The sequence below is a fragment of the Eublepharis macularius genome, chromosome 1 (assembly GCF_028583425.1).
Source record: "Eublepharis macularius isolate TG4126 chromosome 1, MPM_Emac_v1.0, whole genome shotgun sequence".
Taxonomy (NCBI): domain Eukaryota; kingdom Metazoa; phylum Chordata; class Lepidosauria; order Squamata; family Eublepharidae; genus Eublepharis; species Eublepharis macularius.
In genome coordinates this window covers 75,488,736-75,512,264 of record NC_072790.1, presented here as the reverse complement: position 1 = coordinate 75,512,264, position 23,529 = coordinate 75,488,736, and the positions used below count along the sequence as shown (strand labels likewise).

Sequence of the window (23,529 nt, the reverse complement as noted above, 5' to 3'; positions counted from 1 at the left end):
TTAGGACTTAAACAATATTTCAATAACTTCTGTCAATCTAAGCTCCTATCCAAATTTACGTTATTTACATTATTTATTCCTAACTTTTATTTCTCATCTTTATTTATAGTAGGTAATGTATTTTTCCCATTTCTTTTCAAATTCTCTAATAGGGTCTTCTGTCGCCTGCCCTTTTCTGCCTGTTGCCCAGCTGAACAATAGCGGGAAGCATCCTGCTGATGGCAGTTGATCCCCCACCACCACCACTAGCAGGAAACTGGCAGCCCTACCTCCCCTACAAGTATTCCAGTTGTGTGTTTGGCATGTGTGTTTGGCAGCACACATCAGGAACCTCAAGGGTACAGGAAAAACTGGAAGGGGGGGCATGATTTGCTTTTGTTTCTTAAAAGTACCCTTGAGTTTAAATATATGTATGTATCATCTAGTGGAGCCCTCATCCAGATCCCTTATTGTGGTGTGCTAAGTGGGATTTTGTGATGGAATTGTCATGGATGGATGATTTAACTTGCCTTCTGGTTGTGGCTTGGGCTTGATACCCCTTTGGTTCCTTCCACAACTATAATTTGTTGTAGTATTTATCATGTTAGAAAGGCAGTGTTTGCCATCAATTCATGTGATTTATTTCTTCTTATTATGCCATATACATAATGCAAGTCTTTGGGGGGAATCAGCGCTCTGTTAGCATTCCCCTGTTGGTATCATGTATGTCAAGGGTTTCCTTGTAGCAGTTATTAGCAAAGGAGTAGTGGAGGGGCAAGTATTCACACGGCTAATGGCTCATACACAAAACTACATGCCAGAATAGAGAAGGCATAACTTTGCAGGAAGCACAACCAAACACAAATCCAATCTATTTCCCAGGTTGCTATTACTTCTTATTATCAATTTCTATCAGTAAAAGGAAAAAACAACAGTATCATAGCTGTATGAAAAGTTTGCTTTTATTAAAAGAAGATGTTATAAACTAAGCAGAATTGGATGGAGGAAACATACATGTATAGAATGTGTTTAAAGATTTATACTGAAACAGTGAAGAATGAAAGTAATGTGAAATGAAATATGGTGAGAGTACTGTGATAATGCAGGACCCTGAATAGGAAGTTTGATTAATGCTGTTACTTAAGAAATTCTTATATGCTCTGATACTTAGATATGAAATACACGTGCTATTTGGCAGCTATAAATGGCATGCATGAATTTAACATGCCAACTTCTTGGCACAACTAGAAAAGTCAGCTGTAAAAGAATCCAAGCTAATACTTGGCATTATTTTGCCTTTAAAATTAACAATTTATTAAAGCCCTGTTGCCCTGACCAGATTAACTTGGCAAGCCTGATCTCATCAGAACTCAGAAGCTAAGCAGGGTTGGCCTTGGTTAGTAATTGAATGGGAGACCTCCAAGGAAAACAAGCATGGCTATGCAGAGGCAGGCAATGGCAAACAACCTCTGTTCGTCTCTTGCCTTGAAAACCCCAGCAGCAGTTGCCATAAGTCAGCTATGACTTGATGTAACTTTCCTCCACCACCAAAGCCCTGTGGGCTGTTTACGGGGTACAATCTCTTTCCCAGTTTCAGTGTAATTTATGATCTAGCTGCTCTTAAGTCTGGTTTTTAACAGCTGTTGGAGAACCAGAAGACAAAATTTGTTGAAAGAAGCAGCTCTGGACAGAATTGTAGAACATTTAGAAGCAAGGAAAGAAGTTCAGTTTTCTGAGGCTCATGTCTTTCCCAGTGAATGACAGTCATGAGTCCCACTTCATGCAACAGAAACTGGAAATGGAAGCATATGCAATTTCTTTCCATGTTCCCATGCAAAATGTGACCTGGCTGTGCTGCACAGCTACTGAACTTTTTACAAGTATGTTATCTATGAAATGCCAGTATGATTCCAGTTAAACAACATCCTAGTGTTTCAAAAGGGTGATAACTTGAGTATCTACAGCATACCACTTACAATATAATCATCAACAAAAAAGATTATGTCCTCCTATTATATAAGTTTTTGATCAGTGGCACTTGATTATACCATTTACTTCCCCAGCAAAATAAACATGCATATGATAGAAAATGGCTAATTCAGTTTAAGATGATTTTCTTCCAATCCACGAACATCAGTAATTCTAGTCTTGTGAACTTGACTTTCAGTCTTTTTTTTTTTGGTACCTTGTCTCTTACATCCTTGGACAGCTGAAAGAAAGCTACTCAGATGGAGTAATGTGATTATGCAGGAGCATATAAAGAGCTCCATATTTGGCACAGAAGATCTGTCAGGTGAACAAAGAGAGGACAGTATTACAAAATGTCACTGCAGGACACAGTCTCAGGAAGCATGCATAGGCAGAGCAATTGTTAGGTCAGGTTACCAAAGCTTGGAATTGGACAACAGCCCCAATGGGTCAGTCCCAGATACATCAATGCCACTAGAAAAGCACAGATTAGCCGGCTTCTGGACTGCAAATGGTGACCAGAGTGAGGAGGGGGAAAGGAGAGGTTCTAGTTTGTAGGAAATACCTGTTGGTACAGGGAGTGAAAGCAATATATTCCCCTTGTGAATTAAAAAAAAAATAATGATGGATAGTGGCTCCCTACCTCCTACTGAATAAAAGAGGACACAGAGTACAATCACCAACAAATGCATGTATATGTAAATCTTTGGATACATGTTTACAATTTGTCCTAATCATTTGATATTTTCTCTGTGTATTTTCTTTCACTTGAAATGCTTCATCTTGTCCTGTCTGTGTATGATGAAATGAAGACAGAAGAAGGAAAAAGATGGGTAATTTTGTTGCTAAGTTTTTTTTTAATGTGTGATGCGAAATAATGATCTGAGACATTGAATCTGAAGGAAACACTGGTTGTAGGTAGCCTTACTGATCCACAGAAAAATTCCAGAAATAACAAAATGTATATACCTTTTGTTGGGACAAAACAAAACAAAAAGATCACAAAATGGTGTGCCAGGTTTTTAATTCTCCAGAAATATTAATCAGGTAAAATATTCAGTTTTTAAAGAAGGAGAGAACAAGTCTCAATGGAAGAGCCCTCCCGCAACACTTTTTTATACTCATCATTCAGTCTAATGAACACTTCTGGAGGTCTTTTGTGATGCAGGGGCAGAGGGGAGTCCTAATAAAGAGTTATTAAATTACTGATCTTTTGGCAGACATACGTAATCGAAGCCATATTTAGAAATCCAAATAGATGGAGATGACTATTTCACCTTAGACTGTTTAGGCAGAATCATATTGATACAAACAACAACAGGTCCTACATAAAAGACAATAAAATCCCTTTATGCAGCCTTGAAATGTCACTGCATCAGCAAAGTCTGCTATCATTTGACTCACATAGAGAAATTGTCAAAGGGATAGATTGTTTAGGTCCCTCAGGTAACTACCAAATAACTATTGACTTTCAATGCCTGATATAAGCCTGAGCTATGCTTGAAGCCTGTTTCTCCCACTATTTCAGGATTTTTGTCATGGAGTGCAACATACACAGCACTGTCCAGTGTCTCCCTTGGTGAAAGACAAATGGCCCTGAAGCCTAGGGTCCTGATCCTGAAAAAGGGGAGGGGGTAGTAAAGCTAGGCAGGAGTTGAAGGGTAAGGACATAGGGGGCACCATCAGCTGACAGGGAAAACCCAGAAATAACATCAGTCTGATCTAGGAATGACTGGCAAATCTATGGTTTTACTATATATTTTCTGGTGCCCCCAGAAGCAACATGACACTATCAGCCAAGAGTGATTTTTACAAAAAAATTTCCTGCCTGCATCTGGAATGGCAGCAGAAAGTCAGGTTAGGGGATCCCTTGCTCCCAATGGGAACCTGACAACCTTGTCTCCAGACTACCAAGATCAGTTCCCCATAAGAAAACAGCAGCTTTGGAGGATAGACTTCATAGAATCACATCCCCACTGAGCTCCCTCCTGCCTCTAAACTTCACCATCCCCAGACTCCACCCACAAATCTCCAGGAATTTCCTAACCTAGAACTGGCAAACCTATTTATGAGTGGTTGCCATTTTAGTGCATGAATAGAATAACATACATGTTTTCTAGCCCATACCCACAAATAATCTGGACCGCCAATTGCATGTACCAAAACTGGGGAATATGTCTGCTGTTTTATTTACAAAAAATGGTAACTGCCCATATTAGGAAGATCATCATCAGCAGAGTTTCCCCTTATACACAGTTTGAACACCAAAATTGTAATGACTGAAAAGGACTCTGTTGAAAGGTTATTACGACTCTGTCTTCATAGCAAGCTTTGCAATGACCTGGAAGCCCATAGGTTATTATTAAGAAGGGATGGCCTTTAAGCCTTCCTGGGAATCATGACTAGAGATGGACATGAACAGAAAAGAAACCCAAACATGATGTTCGTTGTTCGTTGCCATCCACGAACAGGGACTCACGAACAACCACGAACATGACCCTGTTCACAAACATGTTCATGGTTGGCTGTTCGTGGGGGCCAGCAGGCTCTCCTCCAGCCATCATCCAAGTTTGGTCAAGATCCCTACTGCACCACTCCCAGAAACCTGACCTGAGCAGGCACCATGAAAAGGTACCAATAATAAAGAATAGCTTGGCCCAGAGCCTAGCAGCAGCCCTGGAACTTAAAGAGGTAGATCCCTATCCCACCACACACAAAGAAAATTCAAGCTCCAATGCACTCTCCCTGTCTCTCTATTAAAATGCCAACAGCAACTCTCTTCATCTCCACTGTCTGCAAACTAAGCCAGAGCTGGGAGCCCCCCTCCCCCCTGCTCTTTGCTCCCTTGTAACAAATTTGGAGCTTCACACTTGAAAGGAAGACCTGCCTATCAAGCTAAATTGGGCTTAGATTGGGGTTTCCAGGGCAACAGCAGGAGTTCAGACAATCCCTGCCTAAGTTGCCAAGGGAATTGATTGCAGGTGCCAGACTGTCTGGCTTGACAAACAGCAATGAACGAGGCTTGCAACGACCACCTATTCGTTTAGAATGGGGCCTCACGAACAGCTTGTTTGCGAACAGCAGATTGGGTTGTTCGTGGCTTTTTTGTGTTCATATTGCTGTTCGTGTCCATCTCTAATCATGACCACCCCAAAAAACAAGCTCTTGGTGAAACTCTTATCACTCAGTGGTAAAATTATTCTTTGCTTTCTTCTTCTCTTCAAGAACTAAGAATTCAGCTTCAATTTATTCAGCACATACAAAAGCATTTATCATATGCTGTTTTTCTCATATAACAGATCGAGCAGTACTGTAGCACGTTATGTTGTCAACTTTGAAAGAGATGAATCAGAAGTCAAAAGGCCTGAGGATGACCTCTCAACACTTGGTTCCAATAAAATTGAAAATGAAAAAGATCTTCTTAGTAAGGAGGGGGAGATACCAGTGATTAAGCCAAAAATGTCAGACCTTCAGCAGATGGTTGCCATAGCTCTGCAAGAAGACAAGTCACTATCCATGGATCTTGGAACACTTCAGTTTACTGATGGTCAGTCAATTCAAAGTTGCTTTTCTGAAATCTGTTCCTTCCTGCACTGTGCAGTCCCAAGCCTCCTTGACTGGCACAACCCCAGCAAATCCCCAGGCATAGCTGAAGTTCAGTGATTCAGCAGTGACTGGCACAGCAGAGAAGCTACAGGTTGGGCCTTTAGATAAGATTCTTGGAGGCGTTTTTTGGTTTTGAATTATACTTATTCTATTAATTAGAGGTTCACTTATCAGCTAAAGATGTTTCTGGTGGGTAGCCATGTTGGTCTGACATAGAAGAACAAGATTTGAATCCATTAACACCTTAAAGACCAATGAGATTATTATTTATGTCATTTGTCATAAATTATATCAGGGTACAAACTTTGGAGATTCAAGCTCCCTTTGTGAGATACCTAACAAAGGGAGCTTGACTCTCCAAAGTTTATAATCTGGAAATCTTGTTGGTCTTCAAGGTGCTACTGGACTTGAATCTTGATCTTCCGCTGAAGATGTGTCAGTCTGGAAGTTGGTTATGTCTCTAAACATTCCCATCTGGCAACCATGGTGGGTGGCAGTTGGCAATTTACTACTCTGTATAACCATCAGATACAGCCAAACATGGTAACGGGCACACCAAAGATTTAGTAACATAGGTTTTATATAAGAGAGACTCTTTAACCACATTTGTACTGATTGATTTGCCAGATTTGAGGCTGTGTGTGTTAATTTAAGGGATTACCACTTGTTCCCCTTGATGTAATTAGTCTGGATGGAAATGGAAAGTGTTTTAAAATGCAGTCAGCAGGCAGTGGCTACCATATGTTTAGTGGGTGGGAGTGCATTCTTCAGACAGCTTTCTACACTGACAGAACAGGGTCATGATGTTCCTTTTACTAATTGAAGTGAACAAAATATTTTTACCAGTGCTGCCACATAGTGTCTTTCAGAATTGAACTGGTATGTTTTTCTATCTAGCATGGCAAGGGACTAAATGAATCCAAAGTAGAAAATGTTTCCAATAACATGCTTCTAGAGTATCGTCTTGTGCCACACAAGCGCAAAGATTATCTCAGTGATTTTATCAGGACTAAAAATCTATTCACATATCACATGTTTTGGCTGTACACCTATATTTGTAAATGTGTATTAAAACACATACACAATACAATACATTGATTCAAATCCAAACAACTGAAATACACTATTTATTTACTGTCTATTTTTCTCACTGAGACTCAAAGTAGATTACACAGTATAATTAATTATAGTCAACAGCTAGGATATTCAATAAACAATACAATAGGATTTAGATTACAGAACAATTTGATAACAAGTTGTAATCTGATACAGAGCTGAAACAATGTTGACACAAACCAATACCTAAATTACAGTGCACGTTCCTAAAATTAACAAAGAACAGCCAACCCGATTATAAAGTTTCTGTGTGTGCCTTGTTATTGACTTGTAGGATGTCCACTGTCATTTTAGCCACCTTGACTAGACCCCAAGATTGACCAGTATTCTGAGAGAAAGACAAGCCAGCACCAGCCTAAAAAAATTGTGTCAGCAATTGAAAGGTTCAGTTGTTGACCAGACATAGAAGTATGTCCAGCAAGTCACATGTAAAGCTCTGGCCTGTTATTATCTCAGTTGGATGGCAGTACAACCTTACCATGTATAAATACATCTGCCTTTGTTTGGGTACATCTCCAAGAAGAATAATTAGAAATAATGTAAATGTCGTTAATTCGGTTAGGATTCAAATACCAAGAATACTATAATGTATTAAAGAATCCTTTCAAAATTATACTAGGAGCGAAAATTTCATAGTATTTAGACATCTGTTAATGGAAGCAGCACAGATTTTTTCTCGTTCTCACCCCCAGCATAGTATAGTGGCCAGGTCAGGGTACGGTAGTGAGGAGAGGGAAAGAGATGAAATTGCCCCCCTCTCTTGCAAGCCCAGCTCCAAGGATGAAATAAGGAGGAGGGGCAACTTTGACCCCTTTCCCTATCTCACTGCAGCCTCCTGACTTGCATGGCTGTTTGTTCATGTGACTTCCACAACTGAACTTTCTAGGAGGTCAGAAGGAATGGGGGAGGAAATGAGCGTCCCATACTACCTTCTAGTAACCAGTTAGTTCCGATGTAGAATCAGAAATATTCCTGCTCAATATTTTTTCCATTTCCTTTTGAAGTTGTTACTTAGGTGTAACATTTTCAAAAAATGGGAGGAAAGAAAACATGTACCAGGGCTGTAATTAGCTAGGCTTCATGTTGATTATTCACTGAACCCAGGTTTGTTTCTGTGTAATTTGCACCATACCATACTAAGTTCTTACAGTTTGTTAGATTAGAGAGAGCACAATTCTCTATAGAGTGAGCACAGTCTTCATAAATCCTTATATATGTTTAATAGTAAATAAGCAAAAATTCAAATATTTGATATAATTCCACTTTACCATATATTATTATATATAAAATTGTACATTGATCACTAATCAGCCTGTACTATTGAAAATGATTGATAGCTGCCTTGAGTCCCTTATTATATAAATATTTTAAATAAATGAATATAATGCAGTTTTATTGGGAAATTATCCTTTTTATGTGTCTTTTTTTGCAGAAGCAATTAAACCACCTAGTGATCTAGATAATGATATCAAATCACAGGCAGTTGATGCTACTGTGGAACCTGGGTTGGTGAGTACATCTTCATGCCAGTATTCCTCAAGGTAAACATGTATATATCAACTACAGACAAGGAAAAAAATAATCACAGAAATAAAACTTTGGTGGTAGATTGTCTGATGGATACGGACTACCACCACCGACAACTGTCACAACAACCCTTTCCCTCTTGCTCATGGCGACAGCCTTTGGAGTTGTATCCTACAGACTACTAGCACACATTCTCTCCCTGTGCATGAAGGAAGGGGTTGATTTCATCCAATTACCCACCCATGTGCTGGATGGCAATTTGATCATGAGGGTCCCATGACATTCAGCATTGGCCTGTAGGGGGAACAGGAAAGATCCGCCTCTGCCCACTCCTTGCACTAGTAGTTCATAGGGTAAACCCAATATGAATTTTTATTTATTTCCTTTTTTATTTAATGTTCATGATAACTATTATATTCTCTTAATATAAATGTCCACTGATCATTAGTTTGTTACTAAGTTGGGAGTGGCACAAGCCTTCCCAAACTTGCCACCAGCGCACTTCATACACCATTTCTAGAATGTTTATTTTTTAAAAAAATTGATTTTATTTTATGGTTGATTTTATATTCCCTTACTATGCAAAACCAGGGCTAGAGTGCTTATCTGTCCTATTTTTTAAAAAAGGGAGAGAGTTGTTTTCCTCCCTTTCACTGTCTCGCCAGTTATTGAAGCTATTCCCTGCACCATAGCTTCAAAGCTTGTTTGAAGAGAAAGCAGGGAAATGTATTAAAGAAATAAAGAAAGCCACATCTCCCGCATCTGTTAAATTGGAAGGACTAAATATTGATCACTGAGTTGGGGCATGCATGACTTTTTGTCCTAAGGATAAAATGATCTTGTGGCACATTTTTTTTTAAATATACTGTTGAAAAGCCCTAAAGTATTTTATATGTAGACAACAAGTTTTTGCTTTACACCTTTCACAGTTGCTTCATACAGCAATCAAGGGCACCTTTAAGACTAACCAAGTTTATTCCAGCATAAGTTTTTGTGAATCTGAATTCACTTCCTCACAGGGGCAATCCCTATTTTGCCATAGACAATGTACCCAGCAGAAAGCTTCAGCAACTCAGGGTTTCTATATGAGATATAAATACTTGACACGTACCGACTGTACCTTGTTTGGTGTACACATAAAACAGGCAAGCTGTATACCTTAAAAAAACCCCTTATGTGTGAAATGGCCCTGGGTTGAACACCAACTCAAGTGTGATAACAGTGGCTACTCTTTTTAGGGTTTTTTTTCTGAATATTTTTTGCAGATTTCTGAAGCACCATTGGTTTATCCAAGTCCAGTAACAGTTACAGAAACTCTTAATGAAATTGAAGATACAAATCTTATAATAGACTACCCGCTCCCCACAATGCCTTTCGATGTCCTGGATAGTACTGGGATTCCTCTAAAGCCAGGGGATCCTGATTCACCTCCACCAGCAGATCAATCAGCCAGCAATGATTTAAGCCTTGGGTTCTCCGAGCTGCCGACTGAACAGTCGTTCACATTTGGCCTGTTTACTGCTGGCATTTCTACAAGTGAAGAGGAAAAGATGAAAGGTGAAATCTTCAGCACAGATTCTCAGATCTTCTCTGAGAAAGGTAAGCATCAAGTACCTTAATCTGCTAAGCAAAAGACCTCTCTGTTATCTTCAATGTGTTATTCTTCAAAATATGCAATGACTTTCACTTTGAACAAACTGTGTTAGTAATAATGCTTAGCATTCACAAAGTTCTTTTCAGGTGGTCAGAAATTTCATATCCATCATCTTAGCCCAAGAAGGTGAGACAGGAGTAGATATGGGGTGGAGGGAAAAGGGTGAGGAATAAGTGAGGTCACTTAAGGAGCAATCCTAAGCAAGTTCAGTCAGAAATAAGTCTTGTGTTATTCAATAGTGCTTAGTCCCAGGAAAGTGTCCTTAGGATTGCAACCTTAATGTGTTTGTAGTCAAGGTTCATAGAGGGGACTTAACAGTTCACACTTTTAAAGTCACTCTTTTATTATTTTATTTATTTATTTAAAACATTTTACCTCACCTTTCCTCATGGTTCAAGGCGGCTTACAATAATAGAATAAAAATATTTACATACTAATCCCCAATTCTCTACCCCGCCCCCTTAAAAGATGCCCATCATTGAAACATATTCAAAAGCCCTGGCAAACAGGCCTTGAAGCACCTCTTAAAGATTCCCAAGGTGGGTACTCCCCTCACCTCTTCAAGGGAGCCCATTCCACAGCAGATCAATCAGCCAGCAATCAGCACACAGGCCACGCACCCAAAGGGGTGAGGATTGCCAGCAGATGGCAACCTGCAGGCCATAGCCCCAGAATTAGATTGGCTTTAGATTAACATGATTCCAAACATGAAACATTAAGCTCCTGACCTGTGCCATAAACATAGGCCATTCCAGCATTCACTTTTTCTCAGCAAACTACTACAGGATTTGGTATCAGGAATGGGTTTTTCCCCCTACAATACAGGTCAATCTGAAAGATGATAAACTTTCTTGAAACAGATGTACAGTGGAGAATGGTTAGTTGTCTTGTGATTGTGAAATACGGATAGCTATTTTGAGAATGTGGCACTGTACTCTGATAGCATGATAGCACTAGACTCTGTGCAAAGGGAAGCTGGTTAATTGTCCTAAAAGACAATACTAAAAATGAGATTCCTCAGGACCATGAGTTAGGCTTTTTGTGGAATGATAGGTGTGTTGTAACCAACTTCTTAACTAATTTGTTATTTTAAAAAGATACAAATAGCATTAAGATGCTGTTTCTTAGTCCCAGAACATACCCTGGGGTTTTCCACAGAGATTTTCCCCGTCAGTTCTGGCCCCATACTGCGTCAGTTTATCCCCAGATTTCCACATGCATTTTTTTGCCTTTAGTTTTCTCTTTGGTTCTCCTCCCCGCTCAGTTTTTTTTCTGGTTCTTTTGAGACTACGTTTACCCCGATCTTTTTCTGGAAGCCAATTTTGAGTTGATTTTTCCTTTGTGCATAATATTTCTTTTGGCTTTGTTTGTCCCACCCACTCTCACCCAACTCCAACACACTTTTTGATGGTTGGACTTCATCGTCTTTGAACCACTCCTCCTCTACCTTCCTCCCCTTTTGTTTTCTATCTTTTTTTGAAATAGTAATTTTCATATCATTATATCAACCTACTGTTGTAATAATAGATGCAGCATATTCTCTGAATTCTCAGCTTTCAGTTCAGCAATCTCATGTTGCAATCTGCCCAGGAAGCTTCTTTGTTTGAGGACAGCCACTTATAGGTCAGCATGGAATAACCTGGAAAATTAAAGTGTTCTTACACTGATCACTGCCAGTAGTAATCAAGCAGATGATTAACAGAGAGGCAGTCCAGAATCAGTTCCAAGTCTTTTTGTGTGGGGTCAGCTGAGAGTCGATTTCTGGTCTCTTGCTGGCAAATTTTGCTATATCGAAAACAAAGGGGTTTGGGGCAGTTGAGAGCTGACTCCCTCCCGATTCCAGGGATCATCTGGAAGTCATGTTCTTTTGATCTTCCACCCTGGAAACTTTGCTCTGTCCTAGGTTTGCTGATATTCAGCCGACAGGCGGCGAGGAGAGGGGCAGGAATGGATCAGAATGGGCTGATTTCCCATCTCTTCTTCAACCCTAAGCTGCAAGCTTGAGATGTAGAGAAAAGGAAAAGATTATTCCTGTACTCCACAGACCAAACTCTCAATTCAAGGGGTGGGGGGGGGGGCATATCTTTTCTATTTTCACCTAAGCTGTTGACTTGTGCTGCAGAGAAAAGGAGAGAAACAATCTCTTCTCTCCCTTTTTGCAATGCAAAGCTCAAAAGCATCACTTCCATTCCCCCTCCCTTCCAGCTTGGAGGAAAAGGAAGAGAAACAATCTGCTTCTTTTTTCATTTTGTAATAGGGAGATCAGAAGCCAATCACTTCTGATCTCCAACTTCACTGTGCAGTAGTTGGGTGTGGGGGATGTAGATCAGAAGTCTATTTCAAGCGGATCCCCATTGCTAGGATTGCCAGACCTCCCACCAGCCACCCTTGTTGCTCAAGCAGTAGTGGGAGAATTTGTTTTTTAGTGCCAGCATTGCACACAGCATGATATCACTTCTGAAGTGATGGCACATAGTTTTAAGAATTGCCAAAACCCATGGTAAAACTGTAGAGTTTCCTGTGATTCCTAGAGTGACGTGACCTCTTCTTGTTTTCCCTGAAACTGGCATCATGCTACATGTTACACCATGCATACTCCATCATGTCCCCACCCCCTAAGCTTCTGACAATTGCCAGGCACAGTCTGGCAACCATACCCATTGCTTCTGCTTCCCCCTGCCCTGAAGCTTTCCTGTGCCCTAGCACAGCAAGGTTAGGATACAGGGAATGGATGGGAAATCAGAACCCAACTCCTAGCTGATCCCCCATCAGCTGTGAGTCCGCTTCTGACCAACAGGCAGCTGCAAACTTGTTCAGCTGTTTTTCAGGTTGCTTGATGCAAACTGAACATATATCTGATCGGCTCATTGCCTGAGTTGCGCTAAACAGGTTCACTAAGAAATTCATGGCATCCCTAGTCCCTATACCCAAGGCACCTTAAACAGAAAACTTCCATTGTGGGACAGAGGACAGTAGTAGTGTAGCCTCTTTTCCATGTATTTTATGCTAAGAACTATGTTGCGTTGATTTTGCTCTTAATATTATAAACTAAGTTTAACCTAATTTCACAGTAATAAGTTTCCCCCGATAGAATTGTAAACACTGAAACGGCACAATCCAAATGTTAGAGTGTATCAAGTTTTTCCACTTCACTGGCTAAACAGTTGAAACATCCTTTCACACTTAAGTTCAACCTTTTCACCCTATCAGTTCCTGTTCTGCCACCTTCTTGCCTTTCATGTGGTACTTTGAAACAAAAGGTAATTCTGACAAACTCAGTGGATAAGTTTCAAGGATAGGAAGCATTCTTTTGCATGAATTAATCAGAAAATCTGTTTGAAAATACAGGGCTGTTTTAACAACTTGATTTTTCAAGTGCATCACAAGTTTATTCATGCAAACACCCCATCTTTCAGCATTGTCAGAATGCTGAACAGATTAAAAAATGTGTAGTTTTCTTTTCAGCAGTACATAGCCTGCAGATAAAGGCAGCTTTCATCTGTGCCTCCTTAATTTGTAGACATGGTCACAAATTCACTTCATGTTCCAGATTGCTGGATTTTAGACATTTCTTCTATTATTTAGCAGGCTGACAAATATTAGTGCTTTTGGATACTTAGCTAAAGAAACAGAAGGGAATGATTTGTTTATGATGAACATGCAGATCATTTTTTTCCTGACTTCTCTCAAACGGTAGTCTTCCAGGGATGGTCGTTTCGCAAATTCATGTGAAGTTGCTTCAATAGCAGATTACAGCAGAATTGAACATTTTCCTTCTGCCATTGTTTAAAAATTATTTTCTGATGTGCAGAGTGGTCCCCAGTCCCAAGATGGACGGAGGAAGGTAGCAGACAACCAGGATACATAGGTATGGCCATGCTGATGTGGTTTTGAATTACACAGCCTAACAAACATCCAGTATAAGAGCTGGCCTGGAGAAACCAGTCATCAGAAAGAAGTGAGAGGGTGAGGGTTGACAAGATGTAGCTCCACTTACACCCAATTTTTAAAATAAAATAGACCTCCCACTCCCATTGTGCTTATACGGGAAGAGGTAGACATGCCTAAATATGCTAAGATTGCCCCATCTGACTCTGAACTAAAAATCATCGCCTCTCTTCTCCCACCCAGTGTCATTACCCTAATCTTAGTGGAATCCTTCCCTCAATGTCTGCTTTTAGATTAATTTTAGATTGGAGATCTCACAAATGGGATCCTCATCACTGATCTGTCAAGTTTTGACTCCTTTGCCCCATCTCTGCATTTGCCTCCCCTCTAGTTTGCAGCAGTCCACCTATAGGCCATCCAGAGGATACAAGCAAAACACTTTGCTTCTCTTCCCTTTAGGAACGCTGCCTATTATGGTGGTAGGGCGACATGTAACCTTAACCTCTAATCCCCCCTCCCCAGGCTACAGTGCCTGCTGAGTCACTTGCTGCCCATCCCACTACCCTTGCCTTATGCAATCATGAAAGCAGAAAGAAAGGCACTAGAATAATAATCATTTTGAATGTTTCTGGATATCTATTTGTTGCTATATTTTGTCAATTGGATTCAGTACATAAAATATGTTAAAGAGATTAGTTGGACTGGATTTCATTTGCTCATCTCTAATAAGTAAAGTTTGTCTGTCTCTGAAAATATCACTCATTGGATAAAAAAAACATTTCTGCCAATTACTCTTATTCCACTGATTCTTTTCTATCAAATACTCATACTGCCTGCCTTTCTTGGTGTGTCAAATGCAAGATTTTTCCTGGAAGGTAATGCTGCCTGTCTTCCTTAGAATGCCAAATGCAAGCCTCTATGCCTACTGTGCCCTGTCCCTTGCCTTTCCTGTGATATCAGATGCCTTCCTCTGCTCCCTGCATAACTCTGCTTCCTTGGCCAGCATTAGTGCCCTCTATAATGACAGCACTTAGCATTCACATAATCTTTTTATTGTTCAAAGTGGTTCACATCAATTATCTTGTTAAAAACCTTATAACCACCTCTTTATTATACCCATATGGCAAACTGAGTACGGAGTCTGAGTAGTTTGTGTAAAAGCACTCAAGTAAGTGTGTGGTGTGGTATGGTGTGGTGTGGTATGGTATGGTTTTGTCAGATCTTGGAAGCTTAAGCAGGGTCAGTACTTGGATGGGAGACCACTGAGGAACAGGGTTGCTCTGCAGAGTAATACAATGGAAGCCCCACCCCCTGCTTCTCACTTGCCTTGAAAGCCCCTTGCTGGGGTGCCGTAAGTCAGTTGCAACTAGATGACACTCACACACATACACAAGGTTATGATAGAAAAGCAGTTTGAGTCAGGGAGTTTCTTATGTGTAACTCACTATCTTAACGACTGTACTATATCAGCTCTGCATAAATTTACCTGCCTTTCTTGGGGTACCAATGCCTTCCCATGTCTTCTCTGTAATGTTGCTTGTCTTCTTGGGAGACTAAATGTCTGCCTCTGGCTACTGTGCAAGTGCAAATTTTAATTTCCTATAAAAATGGGACCCTTCTTCCTATCTTCCTGAAATAAGGCAGGAAGGATCCCTTGACTGAAAATACAATGCTAGAATTAGATTGAATGTTTTTTAAAAGCTGGAAATTAAAATAAACAACAAATGAATACCACCGTCTTCTGCAGAATGCTACTACCAATTTTAGTTCCACATAGCAATGCATGCTGGTGAGAATGTTTACTTTTTTCAGACCAGTGTTCTTCCTGAGGGGGGAAAAATGCTCTGGTGATACCAGCCAATCCAGGGACACACACTATACATGGAATAATGTCATGATATAGGGTTGCCACATGGGGTCTGGAACAATACCGTATCATGGGGAGGAGGGCGGTACCAACCTTTTTCTAATATTCGCTTGAGCATACAGCACATACATGCTCTCCTGGCTGGCAGTATAGGAATGACATCACAGTGCCAACCCATTTCTAAGTCCGCTGGCTGGCTGGCTGGCTGGCCAATCTTGTGCCGCACAGTTGAAGGAGGCCGGCCAGGCAGGCCACTCCTGCCAGCACCGTGCAGGAGGCCTGGTGCCTGGGCTGCTGGCCTGGCAGGGAAATGGAAGAGGGGAAGGGGGAAGGGCCAGGTGTCTGATATTTGGGAAACATTCCCCAAAATACCGAACTGTCCAGGTGAATACCAGGCACTTGGCAACCCTTTCATGATGTGATGTGGCCAGTGTTGTCAAGGTGCTGTCATCAGTTAAGGAAAATTAAGTAGCCTTCAGGAAGCCTTGCCTTTGTTTTCAATGCACTAACACTTTTGGCCCTTTCAGTGCTACTTGCGCACACGCACACACACACACCAACTGTTTTGTTGTTTGAGATACTAGGGATGGCTGCATCATAAGTAAGATCAAAACTTGACATTTAAAAAAATCTTTTGGATTCTTACCAGGTAAGAACTCTGTTGTTTTTCATTATCCTTTTCTTTGGTTTCCATAAATTCTCTTTGATCTCAAACTGACAGTGTTTCTCTTAACATTTTCTTCAGATGTCCTATGTATCACTTCACTTTCTATCAGTATCATTTCCTGCTACCAATGTGTTCAGAATTTTCTGTATTGTAAAGGCTTTCAGAACAGAAGTAAGTACAATTATATATATTTTCCAAGGAGTCAAGTTTTGATATACCATGAGGGTTGCCAGGTATCCATACCCTCCCAGTGGGAAGGGGGGACCTGGCACTTATCAAGGGTGTCTTCCTTGCATGTGCGATGATGTCACCTCTGGAACATCATCACACAGGCCCTGGGAGTGCTCTTGGGATTCACGCTGGCTGATTTGGGCTCCCAAACAGACCGAATCAGCCTGCACAAACCCAGAACACTTCCAGGGCCTGCACGATGATGTCACTCCTGTTCCCGTGCCTTTTCCCCCACTGGCCAGGTGAGTGGCGGTGGAGGAGAAGGCAGAGAGCAAAGGGTCCCCTACCCCCACTGGGGGACCAGCAACCCTGAGAGAAAGCAAAGCAGAGTTGAGGGAGGGATTAAAGAAAAATGAAACAAAGAGGAGGAAATGGGGGCTGGAAGGAAGGAATGAAGCAGGGGAAAGGGAGAAGCTGCATAAGTTGTGAGGAGGAGGGGGACCAGTCAGGGAATGAGATTGTTTATATATATATATATATATATATATATATCTTATAGTTCCTTATTGTTTATATACATTTTCATACATTTCCATTCATATTCACATTTAAATCAGTTAGAAATAATAACACATAAAAGCCAATGCCTTGTCGTAAGCTATGAATACTGAAATCCCAAGAATACTTGCTTAAAAGTAAATCTGTTTTATTTCAATGGAATTTATTTGTGAGGTGGGAAATGACTAAAACTGGGCTGAAAATTCTTAGTTTATTCAACAGTTTCCCTACATTTCCATGATTCTGTCTTCAAAGATATATTTTGGACTGGAGTGTATTGATTTTCATGAGACTAGGTCTCTCTCTACACAAGACATAAAACACAGGGATGCTCAAGTGACTTACTTTCTGTCTTATATTCAAGTGTACACTGTCTCCCTAGCTGTGCATGTGTATATCCACAATGGGAGAACAAGTATCTTTCACCTGATTGTCTCAGTGTAAAATGTATTGTGTAGAAAGATTCTTACTCTTCAGTCACACATTTCCTGTCAGTGTACCAGTTTTCATTTTTCTACATATGGCTCACTTACAGGGTCTTCCCCAGTAAACATACTGTTTTCTTCCCCCCAAAAAATTATTTTCAAAAAATTCATTCCATGGAATACTAGTTCAGGATGTTCTAACCCAGGCTCCAGGATTTGAAAATGACTGAAGGGGTGGGGGGGATCATAGCTTTCTAAAAGACATTCCTTATAGATTGTCCTATAGCTTCACATTATAATATATGCCAAGGAGACTAAGAAGGTCAAATGCTTTGAGTTCTTGGAAGGATGAGAAACAGGCACTGCATTTGAACCAAAATGATAAGGGCTATTTTTTACTTTCTAATTCACTGCTTGCTTTGTTTTCTTTTTGTAGGAGTCTTGGCTTATTTCCTACATGAAGCTCTCAAGTGATTTTTGCTTTGTTCGTTTTTGTCACTGCCCAGTCTAATAAACACTGATACCACAGAGTGGTGTTTCCGAGTATTATATTAGCCTTTGAAAGGATTTGTCATAATGTCCAATATATCATACAGTACACAATAGTTGCAGAGAACCCTAGGGTGTAAGTTTCCTATTTAGGATTTAATTTAGAATCACTTTGCCACTTACAGAGAACATGCATTTTCTATTGAGCTTGTCAGAATTTAATTTTAAATTGCTGCCAAGTTCTATGCTTATACACAATTATTTTAGTTCTGTTATAAAGAACTCCAAAATGTGAAAATCAATTGAGCTAGATTTTGGATACCTATCTATACATGTTGTTTTACTTTCTTTATATACTTTGTGCCCAGTTGCAACTGTCTGGGGTCCTCAGCCAAGCCCCCGGACTTACCTGGAGAAAAGGATGGGAGACCCCAGGGAGACAACTGCCCAGCTGCCTCAACAGACAGTTGTCCGGGGTTGAGCAGTCCCGGCACCCCAGCGGTAGAGTGAGGGTGCCCAGAGGCTCCAGAGAAGGCAACACAGCCAGCAGCAAGTGTGGGAGGGGGAGAGCCAGAGGGGAAGGACAGCCATGCCCAGCATCAATGGACAGGCAGCCCAGATGCTGGCTGGGGCAGCACCCCAGGAGCAAGGCCAGGGAAGCGCGGCCATGCCCAGCACCAATGGACAGGCAACGCAGATGCCGGCTGGGGTGGCACCTTGTGAGCAGAGGCAGAGATGGCCAAGGTGCATCACCTGGAAAGGCCTTGCCAGCCCAGTCCTGCAGGAAAGACTGAAGGAGAAGGGAGGAGGAAGAAAAGGAGGCACACCTGGAGGAAGCCTCAGCTGGGGCACATTCACATTCAGCCCCACCCTGCTAGAGAGGCAAGGAAGGCAGGAGGAGTTAGTGAAAGGGAAGAAACACCTGAGAGCAGACACAGCTGGGCAGCATCAGGAGAGGGAAGGAGCTTGGAAGGAAGGGTGGGGGCAGCTAAAGGAAACCCTATAAGAGCTGACTCAGGAGAGTGTTTGTGGTGGGTTGTGTAGGAGTGATGGAGTAGAGCAGAGAAAAGCGAGAGAGTTTGATGATGTGAGGAGGAAGGTTGACAGTGGAGAAGGAGATGGAAAGTAAGAGGGTTGGCTGGGTCAGGTCAAGCAGGCCAGTGAGTGGACTGAGAGGGAGACAGGGTGATGTATACCTCCTCTCCTTCCACAGAGCAGGGTTCTGCAATATCCCTGACACCCCTCTGAAGTCAGAGCCAGGCAAGCTGATGCCCTGCCCAGCAGCGTCCACTGCGAGCCCTGACAGCAACCTCTCTCATTTAAAATTGTTATGTGTACTGAAAAACAAGCATCCAAAGTTTGGTTCCTGTCCTCTGGTAATATCCTCAGGTAGGATGTCTGCTTCCACACAGAGATTTTGCTTTGGCATCCAAACTGGGGGAGAAAGTATCCACACTATGTCAGTTGTCCTTTTCCCATTCTCAATAAGTATAAACATGCCACTGTCTTTTGGAGAAGAGCACAGGCCAAGTGCATTATTGCACCAGGTGGATGAGAAGGTCCAGGTTTTCAAAGACCCTCCCCACATCTAAATCCTTGTTTCCTCACACACAAACTACATTTGTCCCCTTCAGCTGGAAGAAGGGTGGCCTGAAAGCCATGCTGGGTGGTTGGACAGAGCAATTTCTTAACATTTAAGGCCCATTTAGGACATCTCTTTAGTTTTTAAGAAACATCCATGTTCTTTTTGGCACAGTCTCTGGATCCTCTGAGGGTTGTCAGTTTAGACCAAGTCTATAGGATTCACGATAATATTCTGAAATTGCTGGACTGATTTGCACTGAGAGGGTGTAATTTGAAAGGCCATGATAAATAGCAACACTTACATGGTTCGGGTTAAGAAAAGATGTTCATCAGCCTTAGAAGTCAACTATTCTGTAGTGCTCAGAGTAACCAGATGTGAGCCATGACTGAGGCACTTAGTGGTAGGGAGAAATGGAGAAAAAGTAGAAATTGATTCAATACTAATGTATTATATTTATGACTCATTTTTCAAGCAAGAGTTTCTTCTCAAAGTAACTCGCATCAATCAAGAGACACAGGCCTCAAAAAGGCAAGGAATTCAAGGAAGGGAGAGGGAGGAGTAAGGAGGTGGAAAGAGATCAAATGATGTCAGAAAGACGGCAAAGATTTATATCCAAACGGTTCCCTGTTGATCTTCCCTTGCTGATGTTCTTCATGAGAAGGAGGGAAGATAACATCCAAGTGGTTGTTGGAACTCCAACCAGTAGCCAAGGCCAGGATGTGCTTTCCTATGCATTGGTAGCCCCAGGAAAGGGCTGGTTCCAAGAGCTGGCATAGTAGGGCACTTCCCCATATTGACAAATGCCCCACTATGATATTCAACCCATCTCCCAATCAAGTGTTCCACTCTGTTGTCCTGTCTTGGTTTCCCTCACATGAAGAAGTGGTAGGAGATCCTTGAGACATTACAGGGGCCTCTGGGCTGCTCTCTCATTTTCTAGGAGGGGGGAACACTTAGTGGCATGGCTCTTTTGCCTGCCTTTGATCTGTGCTGGTGCTGAAGGCTACTGCCGAGATTGCCTTTGCAGTGTCCCTGGTGCGACTGGAAAAATATCTGATTCCCTAGTGGGCAGTGTTTGAAAGTGTGGGACAGCAACTGTTTTGCAAATATTTTTACCGCCATAACATTAACAGTGCTTGATGCCCCCAGTTATGCTTAACTTCCAGTTGGCCTTGCCTGCTAGTTTGTACCCTGCTCTTCCTTCCAATCACCAGATCTAGCCGACCAGTCAAATATAGAGGAGCACTGACAGTGTCATTCAGGTCTCCAAGGGATGGTGTGTCTGTGGGTATGAAAGCAATGAAAGGCTGATGTTCATGAGAGGCTTTGTGCATGCAAATGGGTATGAAGAGGAGAAGGTTCTAGATACTGCTTGTTCATATGCATCTTGTGAGGTTGTGTAGTCTGTGGCTAAGCTGGTTTATCTACATATTCAGTGGCAGTAAACCTCTAAAACACAATGCTAGGAGGCAACAGCAGGAGAAAGACTTGGTTTCTCTGCCATGTTTTTTGATCCTCCAGTTGTGGAAAGGTGATCTGTGTGGGCATCAAGTACAGATATGTGGCATGCCCCTGTGGCAATTCTGCATGTCCCAGCATAGTGCTATACTCACACAACAAGGCATCTTCCCAGAGCGATTTCTGACGTCACCGTGCCTCGAGAGCAGCATCGAGACACGATGACATCAGAAATCGCACCAGGAAGACGCCCATGTTGCATGAGTATTACGCTACGCGGGGCTGTGCGGAATTGCCCCTGGATTGACTATACTTGTTTGGGGCATTTGGCTGATCAGAAAAAGGTCTGATCACCTGGCCACTCAAGTATGCTCAAATAATGGTCAAATATTTTTAAAAGGTTTTAACGTATTTACTACTTCTCTTTGGCATTTGTATTGGACCACCAAGGTCAGCCTGCATTCATACTTTTTTTAAAAAAGGGAATTAACACAGAAATATATTAAACTAAAAGAGAGAAAAGGTTGTTTGGAGATGCCTGCACCTGCACTTGTACCAGGTGGCCAGTTGGAGATGCTACCAGGTCTTCCCTGTCTGCTGCAGACTAGGCAGTAAGCAGGCCCTTGCTAGCAATTGACATACAGAGTGGCATTCTTGGTTCAGATAATACATAACTGTAATTGACTGGTGACATATCAACTCTGAACTGTGTACCTTAGGTGAACTCAGTGTTTCCTTTCAAGTCCATTATTTTATTGTTTGACTCTAGCCCTGACCCTACCTGGCCCATTCCTTAGTTTGCTGGGTGCCTTCCATGGTTACATCTAAGTACCAGATTTTTTGTCAATCTATATAGTTGAATTTATCTATATGGCTCCATTGCCCTTTCCTTTACAAATCTGTAAATCATATTTCTATGCAAATTTGAATGGAATGGACTGATCATAAGCTGCATTGTGTTACTGACTTGCCTCCATGTCTTAGGAGCAATATGCTTGGCAGACTGCTGTTCTGTTACCTGAAGATATTGTGCAGAATTTTAAAGGGCTTTTTCAAGCATCATATCCTAAGAGTAGTGCTTGCTTAGTAATCCAGTTAAATGCAATAGCAATGCTATGATCATTACTACTTTTTAACCTTAGATCTAAGATAGTTGCAGCAGTGTGAAATGGCTTTGATTTTAAAGCCCAGCTTTTAAAATATATTTCACAAATCCCCATATTTCCAACTTACATAATTTTTCTGGGTGTTTACATCTTTACAGATGAGTCCTATACCTACTAATATCATTGTGGCAGGAGTACATTAGCCACTTACTGCTAGATGACAACAGCAGACTAAAATGCGCAGAGATCAGTGGGCTTTTATCGGAAGTTGCTCCTCCACAGCTTTTGGCTAAAAGTAAACCATGTCATGTCAGTGCACACAGCTCCCATTCAATGTGAGTGGTTCACCTCTTGTCCTTTCATTTATTTTCTTGAAAGGAACTGCACAAAATACTGAAAACAATAGCCCTTGAAACAAAAACTTGTGATTATTAGACATTCCCAAACTATAGGCAAAGGAGAATTCTAGCATCTTAGATATCTGTGATAGCTTGTAGCCCTGAGTTAATTAAGCCACGGGAAAGAATAATCAATGACTTACAATGGCTTATGTGCTTGATGAGCAAAATTAGATGGCCCTGTACATCTGTGCACTTTCGTATGGTGGCTTGGCCTAATGTTTCCACATAGTGCTCTAACAGATCTCTCTATTGGCATCCCATATCCACTTGTACAATAGCTCTTAGGATCACCTCGCCAAGTTTTTTATATTTTAAAATCTATTTCTTATTTTCAGTTTTAGTACAGTAATAACAGACATTTCCACATGGGTTGTTTACCTGTGGTTCATTGCTGCTAGTAAGCAGAGTTTTTACCTACTTCCTCACAGCATCTTTTCTCTGTTATTTCAGAAACCTGTTTTGCTTCAAAGTTTTGGGAAAGATGGCAGTAAAGCCTGGATGGCTTCCATATCAATGGGAAAGTTTGGATCTCACTCACAAGGAAGCCATTTTCCCTACCCCTGTCCTTGCAGTGACCATTTCCTCCTCTGGCCACCAGGTTAGGGGGGAGGCTTTTATGTTTTTTTTTAAATCAACTATTAAATATCATATAACAAACAATATTTGTTGATTTAAAAAGAAACTTTTAAAAAGTAGTCTGTGGGTGGAAAGTTTGGCTGCTGCTGGGGGACAGGAGCAGGGAAACCACAGGGAAACCTGCCATGTGGAAGTCCTGTTGCCACTGTGTTGTGTCAGCAGCTGGAACAGCAACAGAGAAATCATACAAGATTATTTCTGTGTGGAAATCAACAAGTGGTTGATTCAGAATTTACTGTGTGTAATCAAAATAGAGTCACATATTCAGGTTGGTATGTATGTCCACATAAGGGTTGTTGGTAGTATGGTGGCTGCTAAGACTGCAATTCTAAATACACTTACCTGGGGAAAAGTTATAAGGCTTCAATTATTCATTTTGCCATGAAGCTCACCAGGCATTTTTGACCGATGTGGCATGAGCATAGGAC

At 41.4% G+C, this 23,529-nt stretch overlaps 1 protein-coding gene across 1 annotated transcript in view; it reads left to right on the top strand.

Moving 5' to 3' along the window:
* The window catches only part of IMPG1 (interphotoreceptor matrix proteoglycan 1), a 121,057-nt gene that overhangs the window by 75,926 nt on the left and 21,602 nt on the right, over window positions 1–23,529 (top strand). Inside the window, 4 exon segments of the mRNA XM_054987835.1 lie at window positions 2,760–2,780; window positions 5,247–5,494; window positions 8,102–8,178; window positions 9,462–9,795. Of these exon segments, the coding sequence (XP_054843810.1) occupies window positions 2,760–2,780; window positions 5,247–5,494; window positions 8,102–8,178; window positions 9,462–9,795 (680 nt within the window).